Source organism: Ictalurus furcatus, chromosome 28 (genome assembly GCF_023375685.1).
Source record: "Ictalurus furcatus strain D&B chromosome 28, Billie_1.0, whole genome shotgun sequence".
Lineage (NCBI taxonomy): Eukaryota > Metazoa > Chordata > Actinopteri > Siluriformes > Ictaluridae > Ictalurus > Ictalurus furcatus.
The window spans coordinates 3,015,588-3,038,617 of record NC_071282.1 but is presented as its reverse complement, the minus strand read 5'-3'; the positions used below and the strand labels follow the sequence as shown (position 1 = coordinate 3,038,617).

General features: G+C 43.2%; 1 protein-coding gene across 1 annotated transcript in view; it reads left to right on the top strand.

The window, feature by feature from the left end:
• LOC128603426 (neuronal tyrosine-phosphorylated phosphoinositide-3-kinase adapter 1) overlaps nucleotides 1-23,030 on the top strand; it is a 36,448-nt gene that overhangs the window by 3,876 nt on the left and 9,542 nt on the right. Inside the window, exon 2 of the mRNA XM_053617839.1 lies at nucleotides 18,582-18,861. Coding sequence (XP_053473814.1) covers nucleotides 18,677-18,861 — 185 coding nt within the window. The 5' untranslated portion in view covers nucleotides 18,582-18,676. The remainder of the gene's footprint in view (nucleotides 1-18,581; nucleotides 18,862-23,030) is intronic.

Sequence of the window (23,030 nt, the reverse complement as noted above, 5' to 3'; positions counted from 1 at the left end):
GCATTGGACTGGATTTATGTTATACTGGGTTGTGGCCTTTTCTGTCGGCCTTATCGGTGTTTAAGCGATAGCCTGGATATTGAAATGAAAACTGCATTACAATCATGCTGAATTGGCACAGTGGACGTGTGTGTGCGGGTACGGAGCGCCGGTTTGTGTCGAGACTCTCGGAGCGTCCACTCGTGTCACGGAGTAGCCGTTGGTTTCTGAAGGCACACGCGTGCTGAATTCTGCAGTATCCTAATCGTAATCATTCATCATTCTCAATCTCTCAATCTTTCTCTCTCTCTCTCCCTCTCTCTCTCTCTCTGATCGTCCTCTGGAACGATGGAACGCGGACATCCAGTGCCTTCGGTGTGATTAGTAGCTCATTTTGAAGAAGGAGGATGAGAGGGAGTAAGAGTAGGAGAGTAGGGTGGATGGCGGAGGGAAGCTGGGATCCGAGTTATTTCAGGTGAAAGTGTGCAAACAGGATGAGAGTAGAGACTCAATATTTGGTAGGTGAAGCAGCAGGAGCCAAATCAGTAAGAGTGGTGGGGAAAAATGAGACCGAAAAAAAGGAAAGAGAGAGAGAGAGGGAGAGAGAGAGACCAGGTCAGACAATTATAGAAAAACAAAAAAGTAACCGCCTAAAGGAAATCCTTACCCTACGTTCACACTAGCAAGCTTGTGGACGTGCGACGTCCAGCACCTTTTATTGTTTAGTTCCAATGACAAATGGTAGTGGGGGTTGGCGGTGGATTAGCGGTTAGCACGTTTGCATCATGCCTCTGGGGTTGTGGAATGGAATTCCCCCTCCGCCCTGTGTGTGCGGAGTTTGCATGTTCTCCCCGTGCTTCGGGGGTTTCCTCCGTGTACTCCGGTTTCCTCCCCCAGTCCAAAGACAGACGTTTATGTATGATGGCAACTCAAGTTTTAGCAATAGTATTTCTTCTCATTTCCACAAAGAACGCTGTAATTAAAACATTTTTCAAATTTAGAGAGCGAGTGAATGAGTGAGAGAGTGTGTGTGTGGGGGGGGGGGGGGGGAGGGGGGGGGGATGATGCTGATTAGACTTTGACAAAAGCTCATCTTTAAAGGCTCAGCTTTGGAGTACACTGCGTATTTTTCTGGAAACCCAAATTAAATGATTGAATTTTGTCATGTATGCATGTTTTTCCCCTCCAAACACCCAGAAAGAAAGGAAAAGAAGGCTGAAAGGGAGAGATGGTGCGTGATTAGTGGAACAAGAGCAAAGGAGAGATAAATAGAAAATGAGCCAGACAGAGAGGGGGGGGGGAGCAAGAGAGAAAGAGGGAGGGGGGAAGAAGGGAAGAGAGAGTAGGAGAGAGAGGGAGGGAGAGAGAGAGAGGGAGCACACGCAATGGACGGAGTCACATTCGTTTAATATTGTAAACAAAGCTGATCTGAGAACTACGTAGTGTAGTGCAGCAGTACAGTTCCCACAGCACAGATGCAGTCAGTCATGGAGAAAACCCCAGTGGTGCTAATGTTGAACATTTTATTTCGTCATTTATCCAAACATAATCCAAAGTACTTAGTTTCAAATTCAAGAGTAGGCTACATACGGTATAATTCATAACGCTAGTGTATTCGATGAATTTGTGCGGAACTTTCCGTCAGCCCCATCAGCAAACGTGCGCGATTAGCTTGTTTACTCACTGCAAGCTGCTTTAAAAAAAACCAAAAAAAAACTATTTAATAACTCTTTGATCATTTGGCTGTTTTAGATCCAGGGACTATATCTTGCTGTGAAAAAAAAACTCGGTGTGTTTTCGCTAGCTCTGCATTTGCCATGTCAGCGGACGCGCGTACATCACAGAATGTCCCTGGTATCGCTCACTGCTTGCTAGCTAAGGCTAGCGAGATTTGAAATGCGGCTAGTTGGACTCCTCACGCATGTGTGGTTTGAACAGCGGGACACAGTCTGTCAGCTAGCTAGTCGGTCAGCCAGTGAGCGAAATGCCTCTTCTAGGCAAACAACTTACGCTACGACTAGTACACAGCTAGCTCGAATGAATCCGTTAATCAAATCCAGCAAGAGACACCATTACTAGCTAGCTAGTAGTCCAGCTAATATTCCAACAACAATACCACACTGTCATGATAATAGCTAATTTGCTAACCTAGATTTAGCCAAATAATGAATACAGGATGGCATTGTTAGCATGGGGGATTATGGTATATAGTTAGCTTGTACTTGGACGCCAATGTATGAACCCCACTGTACAAATCCTGATATATAGATATATATATATATATATATATATATATAGCTGATAGAGGCAGCAGGTACAGCATGTTTTCTGCTTGAGGGCAGGCTTGTAGCATGCTAGAAAAACATGAAAGTTTCAGAGAGAGAGAGAGAGCTGTAACCAAACATAAATGATAGAGAGCAACAGAAAAAGACATGAAATATTAAATCTGTGGGTAGATTTTTGAATAGCGCCTGATGTGCTAAAAGCACAGCAAAAGTGCTGTCAGGTCGTGTTGTGCTTGTGCTTGTGTTAGGATAAAGCATGTAGTATCGTGCAGTGTATCATTTTACCTCCGTGACACAAAAAGGCATGTTACTGTGGAAATACAGCATGACGCTAAGTTCATGTAAAGCTAATGTATAGTATAGTATGTGTTCCAGATGTCATTCAATTCAATTGGATTTGTATAGCGCTTTTAACGACGGACATCGTCTCAAAGCAGCTTTACAGAAACATATAAACACAGGATACGGATTTTAAGTGTGTGAATTTATCCCTACGGAGCGAGCCGGTGGCGACGGGGGTGAGGAAAAACTCCCTAAGATGATACGAGGAAGAAAACCTTGAGAGGAACCAGCTTGTAGCTTGTGATTGAAACGGCCACATGATATTTATCCGCGTGTAAGCCGTAAGTATAATTCGTTCACATCAGAGATCTGAGTGTAGCTACGCTATAGATGGCCAAAAGTATGTGGACACCGGATCATCACACCCATATGTGGGTCTTCTCCAAACTGAAGCACACGATTATATGGAATGTCTATGTATGCTGTAGCGTTACAGCTTCCTGTCACTGGATCTAAGCGGCCCAGAACCTGTTCCAGCATGACTGTGCACCTGTCCACACAAAGCGAGCTCCATGACGACGTGGTTTTCCAAGGTTGGAAAGGAAGAGCTCGACTTTCCAGCACAGAGCCCTGACATCAACCCCACTGAGCATGCACTGAGGATGAACTGGAACACCGACTGCACCCCAGGTCTCAGTTCCTAGACTCACCAATGCTCTTGTGGCTGAATGAGCACAAATCCCCACAAGCACACCCCCAAAATCTAGTGGAAAGCCTACTCAGAGTAGTAGAGAGGGTTATGGGTAAATCTTTATTTCTCTAAATAGTTACTTTTAATAACTACCAATTAGGTCATTGACACTGGTCTATAAATCTAAAAGAGAAGGAAGTGGCTCAGGCTCGCTAACTGATTAATGTTAGATCTGCACCTGAACGCAAAGACTTCCCAAGTGGAAAATAGGACATAGCGTTAGTGTTTAGAGTGGATAATGAAGAAGCTGGAGATTCTAGTGTGTTAATGAACATTTGTGTGTGTGTGTGTGTGTGTGGTGGGGGAGAGGGGGGTGGCTGGGGATTGATAAATAGGCCACACCTCTTCCTTGCCTCGAGCTCTTTGATTTATTTTTCCCCACTGTCATCCATACGTGCACTTGTCCTTAGACGAACTCTGCACTTGTTCACACACACACACACACACACACGTTCACTCTCTCACAAGGAAGGAAGTAATAATCAAACCATCAATCCGTGTCCATACGCTAAATCCAACGGAAGAGTGTAGTACTTCAGAGTGTGTCTTCCTGAGTGTTTAGAAGTGTTTGCGTGTGGTGATTCTTAGTCACATACTCTCTCGGTCTCACCCACCCAACCACCCACACACACACACACTCTCTCCCTCTCTCTCTCTCTCTCTCTCTCTCTAATGCATGCTTAATCAAAAGGGGATGCCGTCAGGGTGCGGATGCCCCGTCTGAGGAAAATTTGCAGCTGTGTGTGAAGACAAGGCTTCCCATTGGGTGTAGTGCATTCATGTACACACACACACACACACACACACACACATTTTAATCAGAATACAAAAACACTGAACATGGAATTATAGGGTGATTCTACACACGGACACAAGCTAATGATCACAGACGAAATATTCTGCATGATCACACAATTAAATACAATTTATTGATTATGCGCATTTGCTTTTGTGAGTGTGTGTATTTTGTGCATGCACGTGAGTGTGTGTGTGTGCATAAACTTATGAACATATGGATCTGCATGTGTGTATTTCTCAGTTTTTGTGTTTACATAGTTCATCATGTGTGCATGTGTCGAGTGCATGTGTGTGTGTATGTGTGTGTGTGTGTGTGTGTGTGTGTGTGCACGCACACGTGTACGGTTCTTAATGCGTGTTGCTGCATGTGCATGCCATGCAGCGAGTTGCCTTGCTTACTGCTGAGTCCTGTGAATAATGGCCAAGGACAGAATGGGAAGAGGGGGGGGGGTGTGAAAGGAAAAGAAAGGTCAGTGAGTGCTTCTGTGCATCTGTGCATGCAGGGACAGAGAGAGTGAGACACTGAAAGGAGGAGTAGTAGATAAGGATGGAGGACAGGTGGAGGGCTTTATGTGTTTGTCAGCTTGCAGAAGCAGACACAAAGTGGATAATCCACGGTGAAGCTACAGCCGTTGTTACTGTACCTGGGAGAAGTGGGTTTGAGGTCGGAGATCATCTCTACCTGCCAGTGAGCTGCAGTATCCTATATATACAGTGTGTGTGTGTGTGTGCTGCATTGATGTATGCAGTAGCCCTATTCCAAGCGCACACGCCCTCTCTCTCACACACACACACACCACACTGCTACTAATTAGTGGAGTGTGGTGTAACTGGATCCATAGTGTGTACATATTAGCGCCTTTCCACCAGACAGTACGTTATGGCACGGCACGGCACGGCAACAAAATCCGTAACCTTTCGTTTTGTCATGATTTCCACTGGCACGCGAGGCATACTGTAACTGACCGCGCTGAACAATGGTGCCAACTCTTTATAGGGGAAAGTAGCTACAGCACACGCAGCATGTTGCTGGAATGCTCCATGTCCGTGCGATCGTCATGATCGCTCTCATATCGAAACGTCTTACAGGAAGAAGGAAGGTTTTCTGAAACCAACCAGAATAGAACAGTATCGCATCCTATCGTCGTACAATATAATATAATAGTGTTGTTGTAATAGAATAGATTCGAACAGACTTATAGAAAAGAACAGAGTTGAATCAGACTTTAATGCGTTAGAATAGAGTTTCGTCATAATAGAATAGAATGTGGTAGAATGGAACGAACATAATAGAGCAGAGTTGGGTAGAACAAAATTTGATCAGAATAGAATAGAATAGTGCTTTTATCAGAATAGAATAGAATATAGCATTATAAGAATAGAATAGAGATTTATTCGAATAGACTATAGGCTTATCAAAATAGAAAAGAATAGAATAGAATAAGAGTTTTGTCCGAGTAGACCAGAATAGAAAAGAACAGAATAGAGTTTTATCAGAATAGAATAGAGATTTATTAGAATAGAAAAGAATAGAATAGAGTTTAAACAGAATAGAATAGAATAGAATAGAGAAACCCCCAGAATCGAATCGAATCGAATCAGAATCAAATCGAATCGGAACGAATCAGAATCAGAATCGAACATAGAATACAGCGGTCATATCTATAGCGGCCACATCTGTACTCCTAAAAGAATTTATTTTACAATCAGCTTTATAAACGAAGCCAAACAGGACGTTTTCTTCATTTTAATTTAATGGCTATAATACTAAGGTTCTCAGTGCTAGTGAATTTGAAAGCGCCAAAAAGACAAAAAATTTCAGCTGCATCAGTGTCCTCGGTGGCCATTACACGCAACACACAGGAGCGATAATGCAGCCGGCCAGTGCTGAGTCTCTTTATTAGGACATAACCGAGAATAATGGTCTGAATCCACGGCTGGGGTCAAAACAGAGGCGCAGGCGGCTGGGTGCAACCGAGGCAAATCCACACTTGTGTAAGGGCACTTTCACATATGCAGGCAGGCAGGTGGCGTCCTCTTGAATCCCCTGGCTGTTTTACGATACGATACGATACGGTGCACAGGATGAAACGTGTAATAGAAAGAAAAAAAAAACCAGTACCAGTCAAATACTAAAAAAAGACACCTATACGCTTTGAGTATGTGTAAATAAGTCAATAGTTAAATTGTGCTTGTGCATGAAAGTCATGTGATCTGACACTGGATATCTTCCCGTTCATTCACACACTGACACGCCGCGTGCTCACACACCACACACACCCGTCACTATTTGCTCGAACGTGCTCCCCTCTGTCTGCATTCTCTGCGTCGCTCGTGCTCCCTCTGACGTTTTCCGGTCGGTCTTCATCTCTATTTGATATTTTGCAGCGCGACACCTTTTAAAGCAGCGGACGCTTCCGTCCGCTCCCGATGAGTAACACGAACACGCTGCAGACGCCCACACACACCTACACGCATCCGCTCTCTCTTCTTCTTTCTGGATTTTTTTTTTCTCCCGCTCTTCATCTGTATCATTCTCTTTTTCTTTTTTCTTTTTTTTTTTTTTCCCTGTGCCCACAGTCCATAGCTGTCTATTAGCATGGCTGAGGAGGAGGCCAAGATCCGCAGTAAAACCCCTCCTTCCTATACGCGCTCATACATCACGATCAGGCTCACACACTCATACACATATGTTCCCCGAGCAATGCTGCAGCCTTACGCGCACACACCCGTACCTCAGGGAGACAACGCGTGTACTGGTATGTTATGAGGCCAAGGAAAGACGTGTGTGTGTGTGTGTGTGTGTGCAGTGCTTCATTCTTCATTACAGTGCAGCTGTCATGCCAGGATCCAGGATAAGCAGCTTGATGCAAGTGCAGGGTTTATTTAAACAAAAAGGTCTAAAGATTGAAATAAATAAATAAATAAATAAATAAATGAAATCCAGAATTCGTAATCGGAAATCACTGGGCACTTTTGATCATATACCTCACTTGTCATGTGCGTGTACAATTTCTGACTGTAGCTCATCTATTGCAATGGACAATTTTAGCCCCCTCTACCCCAGCCATAAATGGAAAGGGTCAGGCTACAGTCAGTAATTGTACACCTACATATTATGTGTGGTGGGCTGGGGAAAACCCTGCAGATGTCACCCCGGCTGAATTCTGGAAAAAGGCCAAAAAATTATTTAAAAAAAAAAAAATCAGTAATATACAATATATGGTCGAAAGTATGTGGACACTTGACCGTCACACCAACATGTGGTTCTTCCTCAAACCTGTTCCACAAAGTTGCAAGCACACACTTTGTATATATACTCTAGCTTTAAAATTTCCCTTCACTGGACCCAAACCTGTTCCAGAATAACGGTGCCACTGTGCGCAAACCGAGCTCCATGACAACATGGCTTGCAATCCGTCGCCCCGCACAGAGCCCTGACGAACACCTTTGGGACGAACTGGAACACCGACTGCACCCCAGTCAACGACGTCGCCTGAGCTCAGTAACGCTCTTGAACACCGAATGAACACGAATCATCCAGGGCCACGCCCCCAAAATCTACTGGAAAGCCTTCCCAGAAGAGTGGGAGGACTACATCTGGACTGGGATGCTCAGAAAGCACATATGAGTGTTACATAGCACTTTGAACTTTTTGTTGTTGTTTTTTTTTTTTTTTAAAAACCCACCAAAACATTTTTATTTAGTCTACGTTCTAACTTTGATTTGGCTTCAGTCGGTGTGACTTCCTCACGATTTGATCCCGCTGTTAGATATCCCACGGTGAAATGGCCCTAATCCAAATTTTTTTTTGCAATTAGACACTTTGTGTCAAAATGTCCGCTATGCTCCTGCGTCATTATTATTATTACTACTATTATTTTTGGGAAGAAAAAAGAAGAAAAAAAACAGAGTAGAGCGCTTACACACTCCGTAAAGAGCAGGAACAAATGAATCAGCGATTTCATTTCCCCACCGATGATCAGCTGAATGGCAAGACGACAGTGAGGCTCGTGTTTAAACGCACGACGGGAGAGACGGAGAGTAACGTGCGTTATGCTGGTAATCGACGCGAGAACTCGCTTCTCGCTGTAAACGTGTCATTCTTTAAACCACCATATGGTCAGAAGATGCAGTCGTTCCGGCTGTAGCGTCGAGCCACCGGTTGTGACCACGTGAAAGGTGTATTTTTTTTCCCAGCCCACCACACGTTTCTGGGTGGGTTTACCTGATAACAGGTCATCTCGTGAGTGCGGCTGAGAGTGTTCACGCCTTTTAGCGCTCTAAATCGTCAAACCATCACGGGAAGTGAAAGAAAATGCATGCAAGTATGATGATCGGAGAAATTAATTATAGCAGTCGTGACGCAGTTGTCACGGTTCTGTCAGTGCGGTGCTTCAGCATATTGAACACACGTGCGCGCACACACACACCACACTCACATTTATATTACTGTCACCTTCATTTGAACATCAGTACCCTGAATTAAATCCTTTTGTCTCTTTATTTTCGAAAGAAATGCCGCGCTTTTCGTCACGAGCACAAGCGGAAGGTCCCCACAAAGTCCAAAGCCATCATATAATTCCTTATTTCATCATTCCTATCATCATGAGGACATTTGGTCCCTATTAAACGATAAATACATGCCCCCGCCATACAAACACACACACACACACACACACACACACACACACACAAAGTAATTATACTTCCAGCATTTGGTCAGCTATAAGCATAAACGGGTGTGTGCAGCAGTGCACTTTGCTGAGTGCACTCACAGGAATAAAAACCTTGCAGCGAGAGAGAGAGAGTGTGTGTGTGTGTGTGTGTGTGTGTGTGTGCTCATTATTTCCTTTTGTCTATTGCATATATAATCTTGTGTGGGCTTATGTATATGAATGTGTGTGTGCGTGTGTGTGTGTGTGTGTGTGTGTGTGTGTATGGTCATTTTTTCCTTTTGTCTATTGCATATATCAGCTTGTGTGGGCTTATGTATATGAATGTGTGTGTGTGTGTGTGTGTGTGTGTGCGCGCGCGTGTGTGTGTGCTTTAAAGTCAGCACTGACGTCTGTTGAGTGTCAGTGAGTGGGCTAAAGTATGAAGAAAAGTGTTTAGACATACACACACACACACACACACACACACACACAGAGTCAGTGACTGAAAACCTTCAGTTCAAATGTGCAGCTTGGCAAAGGAGAGAGAGAGATGGAGAGAGATGGAGAGAGAGCGAGATGGAGAGGGAAGCAGGAGGCAGACAGTGTTGCTAGGAGACCACACACGGTGGCTGGGGTGAGAGACTCGTTTTCACATCACACCGCCATTCCTACACACACCCCTCCCTCCCTCCCTCCATCGTTCTCTCTCTCTCTCACTCTCTCTCTCTCTCGTTTTCACTGTCTCACTCTCTACCTCAATCCTTGTTTCTTTTTTTTCTCTCTCGACCTCTTGTTATCACGTCTCCTTCATACCTCTGTCATCCCCGCCCTCTCAGCGTGTATCTCTCAACACGGATTTCTCCACCTCGCCCATCATGGATTCCCCTGTTCTCTCTAACTCTCCTTCTTTTGTGCATTCCATCTCTCCACTCGTCCCTTGTCTCCAGTGGGAGTTTATTCCTGTGTGTTTTTGTTGTTCTCTCTCTCTCTCTCTCTCTCTCTCTCTCTCACTCTCTCAACTTCTTTCTCAATCTCTCTCTCTTTCTCTAACTCTGTTTCTGTCTCTCTCCTTCTTTCTCTCACTCCACTTTTTTCTCTCGCCATCTTTCTACCTCTCTCTCTCTCTTTCCCTTTGTATTGTTCTCTCTTCCCCTCTCTCCCAACCTCTTCCCTCTCACACTCTTTCTCTCACTCTATGACTTTCTCTCTCTCTCTCTCTCTGTCAGTCTGTCTGTCCTTTCTTTCTCACTTCATCTCTCTCTCTCTCTCTCTCTCTCTGTCTCTCTGCATGCTGTCACTCTGCGCTATACTGTTTTCCCACTCCAGACTGACAGTAGACCTGTCGCCACGACGACAGCCAGGTGCAGTGTGAAAGCACATGACAGGGAGGGATTTCTCTCTCTCCGTCTCTCTCTCTCTCTCTCTCTCTCTCTCTCTCTCTCTCTCTCACACACACACACACACACGCGCGCACACATGCAGCTGGTGGCTTTTAGGAAGAGTCAGAAATCCCCATTCCAAATCCCCCAAATCCTCCAAATCAACAGTTCAAAGTTCATTAAAAGGCCATAATGAGGAAATGTGTGTGTTTATGTGTGTAAAATGGCGCCTGTTTGTTCAGGGCGCACATAAGCACTCAGTCCGACGTCAATTCAAATACTATGTTAATAGCCGTGCAGTGGAAGTGCAGACTCCGATATGTTTCATTTTCATTCAGATTACTGAAATGGCCTTTGTGCAGGTCATACCTCCGAGGTCATAAGATTTATTTATTTATTTTCAGATCTCTTGCCTTTAAACCATACAAACAAAATTTTTCACTCTTAGGAAATTTTGAACTCCCGAGTGTTTGCCAGTTGTGTCCCTCTGGGAAAAATTAAAGTAGACTCCTTTTATGAGGCTACGGACCCTTAATTATCATATGGATCATTAAAGAGTGTACCAAGTACCAAGACAAGTTAGCAAAATCTTTACTCACCTGACAGGTTCTAGGTATTGAGAAGAAATGAATGAGCCTTTTATTCTGGAGTTTTGGGGGCGTGGCACCTTCGCCTTGCACCTCCAGGGTATGATTCCCACGTCCGCCCCGTGCGCACGGAGTTTGCCTGTTCTCACGGGTTTCCGCCGTGTACTCCGGTTTCCTCCTCCAGTCCAAAGACATAGCGTTGTAGGATGACTGGCATTTCCAAATTGTCCGTAGTGTGTGAAAGTTTGTGTGAATGTTTGTGCCCTGTGATGGGTTCGTACCCCGTCCAGGGTGTCCCTGACCTCATGCCCTGAGTCCCCTGGAATAGGCTCCAGGCTCCCCGTCACCCTGTGTAGGATAATCGGTACAGAAATTGGACGGATGGATGGATGGATACACACACTCTGTTCTTCACTAAAGGGTTCTTCAATGGTTCTTGTGGGGTTTATTCGGCAGTTACATGCTCTCAGCTTCCCAACAAAAAAAAAATGGTTCTACTTACTGATAAGGAAGGGTTCTGATTGGCTGGTCACGTTCTTCCTATGAACATTATACAAACAAGCATTATCTCTGCACACTTGGGTTCCACTACCTTCATTGTTGGCCATCGTATAAAATACCACAGCAGATCCTAATAATAATAATAATGAAGTTGCAGGACAAAACCGAGTAAACTGAAAGTGCTAATCAGAACCGCCACCACCCAGTGATGTCATCGAATGCATTAGCATCTCTTGAATTAGCTCTACGGAAGGCTTGAGCATGCGTTAATGTGACATGCGAGGAACAAGGTCAGATGTTTGTCATTGCGCATTTCACCGTCGTCTTGTAGTCACACACGGATTTGCATCTCATGCAAAGATGGAGTCACTTCTTCTACTTCTACTTCACCCACCTTATTGATTGCTCCTTAAGAGAAGGAAGGTTCGCCATCTTCCACACGATCCACGAGGAATGTCGTAGATGACGCGCTCAAACTGTCGGCTCAGGAAGAACATCGCGAGAAGGATCAGGCATGCAAAGAAACTTTCAGAGTAGTAGTCAAAGAAGTAGACCAAGTCAACAACTTTTAACTGTGAGTTATAGTACAATATATTTGCTAAAATGCACTACAGTATATACGCGAAACTCATCCATTTTGCTGTATTTTACTAAGACTATTTGGTTAGTGAGCATTTTGGATGTGAAATTTAGTGCGAGTTTTGAAATATTTCGAGTAAAATACATGTTGACGGCCATTAATTGACCCATAAGGTTAAAGGTTCTCTTAGCGTTTCTACGTAGAACCCTACAAGAACGTCTTATCAGGAGGGTTCCAAGTAGAACCTTTTTCTCAGGCTAGAAACCATTCACCCTTAAAGAAGAACCCTTTTTGTACCAAGTACCAAGACAATGTAGCTCGATTTCAACACCCTAATACCAGATATTAGATATTAAGAAGAAAATAATTGCAGATAATTTGAAGTTTGTCCTATTTAATAATGGATAATTAAAGGCTCTTACCCGTTAACGGCACTACTTGGAACCCTTACCGATAGGGATGGCAGACGCGGCGCGGTTTCATGGCAGATAGTGTCGCAGCTCCGCAGCTCCACGATTCGATTCTGAGCTTGGGTTATTGTTATATGAGTGTGTGGCGTTTCACATGTTCTCCTTGTGTCCACGTGGGGTTCTCCGGTCTCCTCCCATCTAAAAAAACAAAAAAACAAACATGCCTGTGAGGTGGATTGGTGACGTATGTGTACGATATTCCTAACTCGCACACAGTTTCCCAGGATACGCTTCGGATCCACTGCGATCCTGACTATCTGAATAAATAAACAAATAAATAAATAAATAAATGAGTACTATTTAGCTGGTATAAATTGTAATAAAGCACTCTAATGACATTGCGTAAAAAATATTTGTGCATTTATATTGCCCAAAGCATGAATTTCAGCCAGAAAAGATCCCGAGATATTTCAGTGCATATGTACATCACAGTCTAACCGCTAATGAGCTATATCTAACCCGACCCCTTCACCTCTCACCTCCACTCTTATCCTGTGTGTGCGCATGTGTGCTTGAATGTTTTACTGGACAATCTATGATGTGTGAAAGGCCCAGGGATGTGTTTTGCTTAAATGTGTGAGTGGGCAATGCATACATCTGCATATATAAAGTGTGCGTGTGTGGGTGTGTGTTTATGCGTATGAGAGTGAGAGAGAAAAGTGAGAATGTGTATCATACCTTGTGCAGATTTGTACAGATTTTATCCTCCACCATTCACTCCCCTAACCATACACTGAATTGTGAGTACTGTGTGTGTGTGTGTGTGTGTGTGTGAGGGTGTGTGTTGGTGTCTGCCCTGTCTCTATAATTGCACTCCGCATAACTGTAATTGCTGAGTTGTCTGCTCCAAGGAAGAATAGTAGATGAACACAGTGTGGCTGAATGCAGCACTGATGTACTGAGAATGGTGCAGAGAGAGGATGTGAATGGCTACGGAGAGTAGTAGTCTTCAGGAAACATCAACAAACAATCAAACGATTTGCATAGGCATCAGGCTAACCAATGTACATTACATCTTACGAGTCAACTCTATGGTCAACTATAACTGCTTCTAGCACTTATGAGGACAGTTTAATATGTTTAGCATGGTAACATATTTGTACGTTTTGGACTGACTAAATGTTAGCATGGTAGCGTGGACTGACTGGCTCAGGTTATCCATACGCTTGGTGATATATAGATCTAAAACCATCAACAACAGCAAAAAAAAAAAAAAACAGATGAGTTGCAAGGACCCCAAGATTTATTCGCTGCCTAGTCCTGTTGAGTTGCTGTCTTTGGAACAGTAATAGAGTAGTAGATTGTAATGTTCAATTGAATTGAATGGGTCTTCAAGCTTGGTAGAGTAGAAGATCGCTATGTTGGGTAGAGTAGTTCTCCATGTTTTTTAGAGGAGTGGATCTCTATGTCGTGTAGAATAGTGGATCTCTGAGTTGGGTAAAGTAGTAGATCGGTATGTTGGGTAGAGTGGTAGATCTCCATGATTGGGAGAGTAGTAGATCTCTGTGTTTTAAGAGAGCGTTGGATCTCCATGTTTGGAGAATAGTGGATCTCCATGTTTGGAGAATAGTGGATCTCCATGGTTGGTAGAATAGTTGTTCTCTGTGTTTGGTAGAGTAGTAGTAGATCTCAGTGTTGCTAGAGTAGTGGATCTCTGTGTTTGCTAGAGTAGTGGATCTCTGTGTTTGGTAGAATAGTAGGCCTGTATATTTGGTAAAGTAGTGGATCTCTGTGTTTGGTAGAGGAGTAGATCTCCATCTTTGGTAGAAAAGTTGTTCTCTATGTTTGGTAGAGTAGTTGATCTCTATGTTTGGTAGAGTAGTAGATCTCTATGTTTGGTAGAGTAGTAGATCTCTATGTTTGGTCGAGTAGTACATCTCCATGCTTGGTAAAGTAGTTGATCTCTATGTTTGGTAGAGTAGTTGATCTCTATGTTTGGTAGAGTAGTTGATCTCTATGCTTGGTAAAGTAGTTGATTTCTATGATTGGTAGAGTAGTTGATCTTTATGTTTGGTAGAGTAGTAGATCTCTATGTTTGGTAGAGTAGTAGATCTCTATGTTTGGTAGAGTAGTAGATCTCTATGTTTGGTCGAGTAGTACATCTCCATGCTTGGTAAAGTAGTTGATCTCTATGTTTGGTAGAGTAGTTGATCTCTATGTTTGGTAGAGTAGTTGATCTCTATGTTTGGTAGAGTAGTTGATCTCTATGCTTGGTAAAGTAGTTGATTTCTATGATTGGTAGAGTAGTTGATCTTTATGTTTGGTAGAGTAGTAGATCTCTATGTTTGGTAGAGTAGTAGATCTCTATGTTTGGTCGAGTAGTAGATCTCCATGCTTGGTAAAGTAGTTGATCTCTATGTTTGGTAGAGTAGTAGATCTCTAGGTTTGGTAGAGTAGTAGATCTCTATGTTTGGTAGAGTAGTAGATCTCTATGTTTGGTCGAGTAGTAGATCTCCATGCTTGGTAGAGTAGTAGATCTCTATGTTTGGTAGAGTAGTAGATCTCTATGTTTGGTAGAGTAGTAGATCTCTATGTTTGGTAGAGTAGTTGATCTCTATGTTTGTTAGAGTAGTAGATCTCTATGTTTGGTAGAGTAGTAGATCTCTATGTTTGGTCGAGTAGTAGATCTCCATGCTTGGTAAAGTAGTAGATCTCCATGCTTGGTAGAGTAGTAGATCTCTATGTTTGGTCGAGTAGTAGATCTCTATGTTTGGTAGAGTAGTAGATCTCTATGTTTGGTCGAGTAGTAGATCTCCATGCTTGGTAGAGTAGTAGATCTCTATGTTTGGTAGAGTAGTAGATCTCTATGTTTGGTAGAGTAGTAGATCTCTATGTTTGGTCGAGTAGTAGATCTCCATGCTTGGTAAAGTAGTTGATCTCTATGTTTGGTAGAGTAGTTGATTTCTATGTTTGGTAGAGTAGTTGATCTCTATGTTTGGTAGAGTAGTAGATCTCTATGTTTGGTAGAGTAGTAGATCTCTATGTTTGGTAGAGTAGTAGATCTCTATGCTTGGTAGATTAGTGGATTTCCGTTTTTGGTAGAGTAGTGGATCTCTATGATTGGTAGAATAGTAGATCTCTATGCTTGGTAGAATAGTGGATTTCCGTTTTTGGTAGAGTAGTAGATCTCCACGATTTTGTTAGTGCAGTTATTATGTCAGACTGAAATAGTATTCAGCCATGCAGCTCAGGACGCTTTGGTATAAAAGAGAAATGGTTATATAGGCAGTCTTAGCATCACGGATAAGGTATAGCACCAGGACATGTTATAGCTTGTTTTATCTTGACATTGGTGGAATAATACTCTCAAAATATAAACAGATCTAGTAGCCTAATTCAAAACACCACAACCCTGACCACGCTGGAGCTAAGGATGAAGGAATGCAAGCTATAAATGAATTACATTCATTTTAATGTACAATGTGGGGGTTTTTTTCTGTACTACGAGCTTCATCTCGGACTGCTCACACACCTGAATGAAAGTTGTTGGGGGGTTTTTAAACCCATTTGCTTGTGCAACTTTTTTCTTGCATCCTTCAGTCAGGATCCCCATCCCGATGCCCATCTCTAGTCTCAACCAAATTTCTGCCAAGCTTTCTAAAACTTTATAAAAATATATAAAGTGTACTTTTGTATTTAGTCACATCAATATATAACAAAAAACTCACTGTTAGACAAACGTATACGAGATATTGTATTGAAAGGTGCCAGTAAATGTGCTTTATTCTTTTATGCTAAAAAGAAAAATGAATGTTTTTTGGATCAATATTAGCAGATTTTTATATCTAGTATTAACAGTAGAGCCTTTGTATTTGGTACAGACTTGTGTATTTGGTAGAGTAGCGTTGTAGTATTGCGTTCTGTCCTGGTCGCGTCTCTGATCTGACCCAGTTTTCAGTATTTTGACTTATAGAAGCCATTTTAATGAGCCATGTACATATATTTTTTCCCCCTCTTACTGCTTTAGTGGTGGAACAACAATGGTGGCTATACATATCTCCTCCAGAGTTTATGTATGCACACATTTTCACACACAATCAGCAACTCTCTGGTCTTACAACCACCCCCCCCCCTTCCAGAATAGCACAGCAGCTGACAGCAGTGTCCTTCTCAGCCAATCAGAGCTCTTGCTTTCACTAGTTTGTGCTCAAACTCTTCGCACTCTGTAGCATATCTGCCTCACAACAAGGCTCGCTCTCTCTCTCTCTCTCTCTCTCTCTCTCTCTCTCTCTCTCTCTCTCTCTCTCTCTCTCTCTCTCACTCACTCACTCTCTCTCTCTGTGTGAGCTCTAAGTGACAGGCCACATTAGGAACTACAGATTCAGACAGGCGCAGCGAGGGCAGCCCGGGAAACCTACAGCCTGCCCTGCTTGCTCAGATATTCTTCTTTTTAAAGAGAGAGATGGAGAGAGACAGAGAGAAAGGCAGTCAGGCAGGGAGTAAGTGAATACGAGAGTAAGGGCAGAGATACAAGGTAGACGTTAGCATCTCTCTGATAGAGCTGGAGATGGAGATATAAAGCAATTAGGGAGATTTAGAATAGTGATGGAGATGCTGGCAGATGGAGATATGGAGCTGTAGAGCAGCAATGATGGAGATAAGGATACAGTGCAATAGTGATGGAGATGTAGAGCAGCAGTGTTAGAAATGAGGATATAGATAGAGCAATAGCGCTAGTCAGGATCCCATGGTTTAAGTGAGTGCCTTAGCATTTAAGGTTGTAATCTAGTGATCAGGAACTGTCAGAGAATCACTGGCAGAGGATGATGCAAATATACAGCACCGATGCTTGAAATATGACGTGTTAATGATGTAAATGGCAATGCAGAGCAATAATTATGGAGGTATTGATAAGCATAGTGCTAAAGAACACTGATAATGGAGATGGAGACTGCATTATAGTGATGGAACAGCGATGTCTGTGATCTCGGATCCAGCTGTGGCATCCTTCCATGTAAAAATGATTAGAAGTAACCAAGCTGTGACACTGCAGTATTAGTCACTATACTGTCGATTCTTTATTAAGCTAGATATTTTATAACTATATTTTATTTTATCTAGCATAAACTCTGAGCTTCTAAAGCAGTATTGTTTAGATCAGTGCTCACCGATCCTGTTTGTGGAGATCTACCTTCCTGAAGACAGTGGAAGGCAGTGGTTTAGATAATGGTGAGCATGCTACGCTATCGGAGCCTGTCTGAATTATGTACATTGCTACTGTATGAGCAACACAACGCCTCTGAATTTCATGTGCATGGTATAGTTTGGCACGTACTGGTCCGCTCGCTGTTGGGTCGGGTTTTTTTTGGTCCCTTACCAAGTTTAAGGTTACCGATGGTGCTCAAAGCTGTTCGGCTTCTGCGTGGGTGAATGAGGCCCTACTGTTCAGCACCTCACTGGAGAACGTTCGGTGACTCACAAGTTGGCTTCATTCAGCGATGCTACCTACGTGTCCTCGATGCTCAGGAAAAAAGTTCGAAATTGCATTGTGTAATATTCCAGCACGATGACTGCTGACCTTTCTTACACAGCTTCCGAGCCTCCCCTTTTAGGAAACGCTCCAGGATGATTCGGCGCGAGACCACAAGACAAAGGAGGAGTATTTTTTTTTTTTCCCCCTACGCAGTGTCTCTTACTAATCATATCGATTTCGAAGCTCTACAGAGAATTCAGATTGACTGACTCCAAGCTATTTATTACCTGTGGTTAAAGAGTGCTAATACGTCATATATGTCTTTTTATATATATAAAACCCACTCACCATAGCAAATTTCTCATATGTGAACATTTGGCTAATAAAACAGCTCCGATTCTGATCCATGCACACATTCAAATTGGACTCCGGATCACGGTACATAACGAATGACTAATCACATGATGTGTTGACTTCCTGTGAGAATAATGGTTATGCAAAGGCACTAATCATCGTTTTATCATCCTCGGAACTGGAGATCTCTGACGGCATAATACTTACGCCTCTGATCTGCTACCAGTTTGTATGTGGAGTTTTTGCATACTTTCATATATATTCTGACAAAAAAAAATTAATAAATGTACATAATTGTAACGTACATGTAGGTGATCAGCCGAGACATGTCTGGGGCTCATGTTAGAACGACAGCATTAATATAAGCCTGTGATTTGCCATGCAAATCTGACCGATCAGAATTGAGAATTTAAAAGCGATCTACCAGTCCGCCGCCGAAATGCTTCCCTTACTTTTTCTTAACCCTCATAGCTCGAATGCAAAGGTAAACAAGCAATGTTCAGATCCTAAACTAATTCTTTAATATCTTTTGTCTCTGTAACAGGTAACTGAGGTGGGGCAAGTGGCACGTAACACTCCACCCCGCCTCCCCCTCATCACCCCCACCCCCTCCAGTGCCTATCATTGGTCTTCTATACCATGAACTCTGGCTCTGCCCAGGATGTGGCGGTGGAGCATTTCCTGCGTGACATAGAAAGGCGGGGCCAGCGGTTGCACTGCGCTGTGATTGGCTGTGAGGAGGCGCCTCTCCGTGGCGACATGAACCTGCTGTACCGCAAGAGTCGACTGGACTGGAGACACCGCGATCAGGAGGGCAAGAAGAGGTGAAAAGTGCAACAAAAAAATTTTTTTTTTGAATAAATCCAGCGAGAGAAGGCGGGGGCTTAGAAAGAGAGATCGCCTTTCACATTTCACACGAGTTCTATCCTCCTTCCACGCAGGACAGATAGCGAGAGAAGAAAGTGTAGGAGTATGGCCTATATTCCAGGGACAATCTGGCCCTCTGGTGTCCCAGTAGATCACAAATACTCTCACGTACGCACACAAAATGCTTGTGTTCGCATACACACACACACACACACATAGTGTCTTACACACAATCTTTACAAGCACAAGTGTTACAGTGCCTTGCGTAAGTACTCACCCAAAGCAGCTAGCCATCAACTGGACTTTCACTAAGAAAAGTTTACTAGTTCTTCTCACTCTGAGCAGGATTCAGACAGGAAATGACTATTAGCAGGAGTCGATTTGGATAACAAACGTTTAGGGTTGCTGGTGAGGTCAAATGACAAAGGGATTTAAAGTGTTTTGTTAGCAATGGAAAAATCCGGGTTAGCTTTCCTAGCCAGTTTGTTTGTTTTTTCCCCTCCCCTCACAAATTGCTCATGAATTGCTTTAAAATCCACTTCACAAGTTACCGTACGTTCACAAATGAACGTCATTATGACAAGTGTCCGATGTTTCGACGCAGGAAACAGTCCACATGGACCAGTTACTTAACTAGTTAGCTAGTCTAGTATTGCTAGCTGTGGGCTAGTCAGATCTAGTGTAGTCATGTGCAGATGAGCAGCTAGCAATTTTCTGATTTAAGATTGAGATTTATAGGTTGGTTAGTGGTTGTTTGTTAGTGTTGTGTGATTTCACATCGACACACACACACACACACACACACACACACATACACACACAGACCGAGTAAATCTAGTTAAACTAACGCTTATAGACGAAGATCAGCATTAAGTGATGGATAGTTTTAATTCTGCTGTTGACTTCTACACTGTTTGAGTGTGTGTGTGTGTGTGTGTAAGGGCCGTGTGTGGGAGATGTTCTGGATTCATGACACATAGAGAGCTCACATCCTATCCTGACCTCAAAAAACAGGCCTGCTTTTAGCTGCCTCTGGTTAAACCACACACACACACACACACACACACACACACACACACACACACACACACACACATATGCGCTCGACTCACAAAGTAAACTCCTAAATGAGCTCTTTGATGCATGCTTGGGAGCACAGCATCTTCTCACACATACTCTCTGTCTTACCCACTCCACAATTACACCACACACACAAATGCATAGGCCTGGTATCCCCTTATACAAGCACACACTACCCTTTCCTCTCTCTAGTACACACACACACACACACACACACACTACAGGAAACAGGCTGTTCACTCGTTCTCTCATCCTCCCACTCCTCCTCCACTCAGTCATTCCATCCTCCTCAGTCCGGCTGCTGAATTTAAACAGCACCATTTGGTCCATTCATCCATCCCTATAGTTGTACATCCGTCCACCTTTCCTTCTGTCCAGCCATCTATTCATTTATCTACTGTATCTCTCTATCTGTCTCTCACTTCCAGTCCTCCAGTCATTCTGCCCTCGTTCATCATATGTAGATTTAAACAATTAAATCCCATTCATTCATGTATTCATCCCTCCATCCCTCTTCCCTCCATTCAGGTATCCATCCATTTATTGATCGATCTATCAGTTCATCCATCACTCTTTATTTCTACCCCATCCATCTGTCCATCCATTCATCCATCCATTTACCCATGTAACTATTTATCCTTCTTCCCTGCCGTTAACCCATCCATCAATCCTCCCATCCATTCATTAATCCATCTTCCATCCATTCATGCGTCTGCCCATGAATCGTTTGATTGATTGATTAATTGGCCCATCGGTTGATTCGTCCATCTCTCCATCCATCCACCCATCCATCCATCTTCCCTCCATTCATGTATTCATCCATCAATTTCTCTTCCCTCCATTCATGTATCCATCTATTAATCAATCAGTCAATCCATCTATCTATCTTTCTAGCCATCCATCAACCTATCCATCCTTCACTCTTATCTCCCCTCCATCCATCCATCCATCCATCCTTATTTTGGCCTCGTCCATCCATCTCTATTTTCTCCCCATCCCTCTCTCCATCCATCCATCCATGTATTCATCCATCAAAGTTCTTCCCTCCATTCCTGTATCCATCTGTTAATCAATCAGTCCATCTATCTATCCATCAACCCATCCATCCTTCACTCTTATCTCTCCTCCATCCATCCATCCATCCATCCATCCATGTATTAATCCATCAGTTTTCTTTCCTTCTTTCCATTCTATTAATAAATCAATCCATCTATCTATCTTTCTATACAACCCATCAACCCATCCATCCTTCACTCTTATCTCCCCTCCATCCATCCATCCATCCATCCATGCATTCATCCATCAATGTTCTTCCCTCCATTCATGTATCCATCTATTAATAAATCAATCCATCTAGCTATCTTTCTATACATCCATCAACCCATGCATCTTTCACTCTTATCTCTCCTCCTTCCTTCCATCCTTATTTTCTCCTCATCCATCCATCCCTATTTTCTCCCTATACATTTATCCATCCATGCCCTCTATCCATCCATCATTTCATCTATCCATCCATTTATCCCTCTACCCATCCATCCAACGGTCCCTCCTCACTCCCCCTAACCCATCAATCCATCCATACATCCGTTTTCCCTCCATTCATGTAATTCTCCATCCATCGCTCTTCCCTCCATACCTTTATCCATCTATTAATCAGTCAATCCATTAGTTCATCCATCCATCCGTCCATTCCTATTTGCTCCTCTCCAACATCCATCCATCCATCCATCCATCCATCCACACACCTCTTCCCATTCATCCGTCTCTCAGGAATCTGTTCTCTCCTCTTTTATACTGCATTTATGTCATTCTTATGGACCGTCAATTCATTCATGAGAAATCAATTCTGCTGACTTTAAAACAACAATCGTCAACCATTCCACATCGTTCACAACTGTCAGTAAAGGAAATAGCCCGAGTTTCTTGAGTCACCTCCTCATATCCTATTTTCCTTTTCTCAGCTCGGTCTCCCTGTTTTTATCAGCTGTGTGCTGCCTGAAATGAAACGAAACTCATTTTGCCAGCTGAGAACTGGCTTTTTGAGCTACGGAAAAGCGCAGCATGCTCGAAAATAAGGCAGTGTGTTGGTGGGAAAGCATTAACTGTGGTGGGAAGTCAGTCTGACCCACTGCAGATCACAGATAAAACACACACACACACACACACACACAAGCACTACTATAAGGTGCCAAGAGGAGAGGAAGAGACACAGTCCAAATTTACACAATGTTACGTTGCTTTACTGGGTTTATTTCAGGAGCAGCTTGTAAGAAATGTCACACACACACACACAAAAACAGAGCACACACCAGTTTGGTGTCCCTCATTTGGGGAAGTGTGTGAATGTGTGTGTGTTTCTAAATATGACTGAGTGGAGTGTGTGTCTGGTGCCAGTAATGTTTGTGTACCGTTGCATGGTCGCCTGAAGCGGGACCGTCTATGTTGCCTGTGTATTGACAGGTTCCACTGTGTGTGTGTGTGTGTGTGTGTGTGTGTGTGTAGGCAGAGAGGCTGCAGCACATGTCACACACACATACACACACACACACACACACACACACACACACATACATACACACACAAAGTAATGTCAGTGTTTGAAGACTGTGCCCATCTGGGCTTCATGCACCCGATATTTGCCAAAGTCAGAGAGAGAGAGAGAAAGAGAGAGAGAGAGAGAGGGAGAGGGAGAGGGAGGATGAAATTGAGAATGAAGACAGAAAAAGAATGGGTGATTTCTGAATAAAGACACACACTTGTCAAAATGGACGGCTGTAGCAGAAAAGGAAAGAAAAAGATAATCCAAAAAAAAATGACACACCCGTTGAAAAAAATACGAAAATGCTTTATGAGAATGTGAGTGAACATTATCACTTGTGCCCTCTGGGTGTGTGTGTGTGTGTGTGTGTGTCTGCATGTTCCATTGATGAAAGCATGTCGCCTTGCCAATATGCTGCTGTGCCACACCTAACAAGCCAGACAGGCAACATTTGGCTGTGTGTGTGTGCGTGTGTGTGTGTGTGTGTGTACATGCCAGACAATGTGT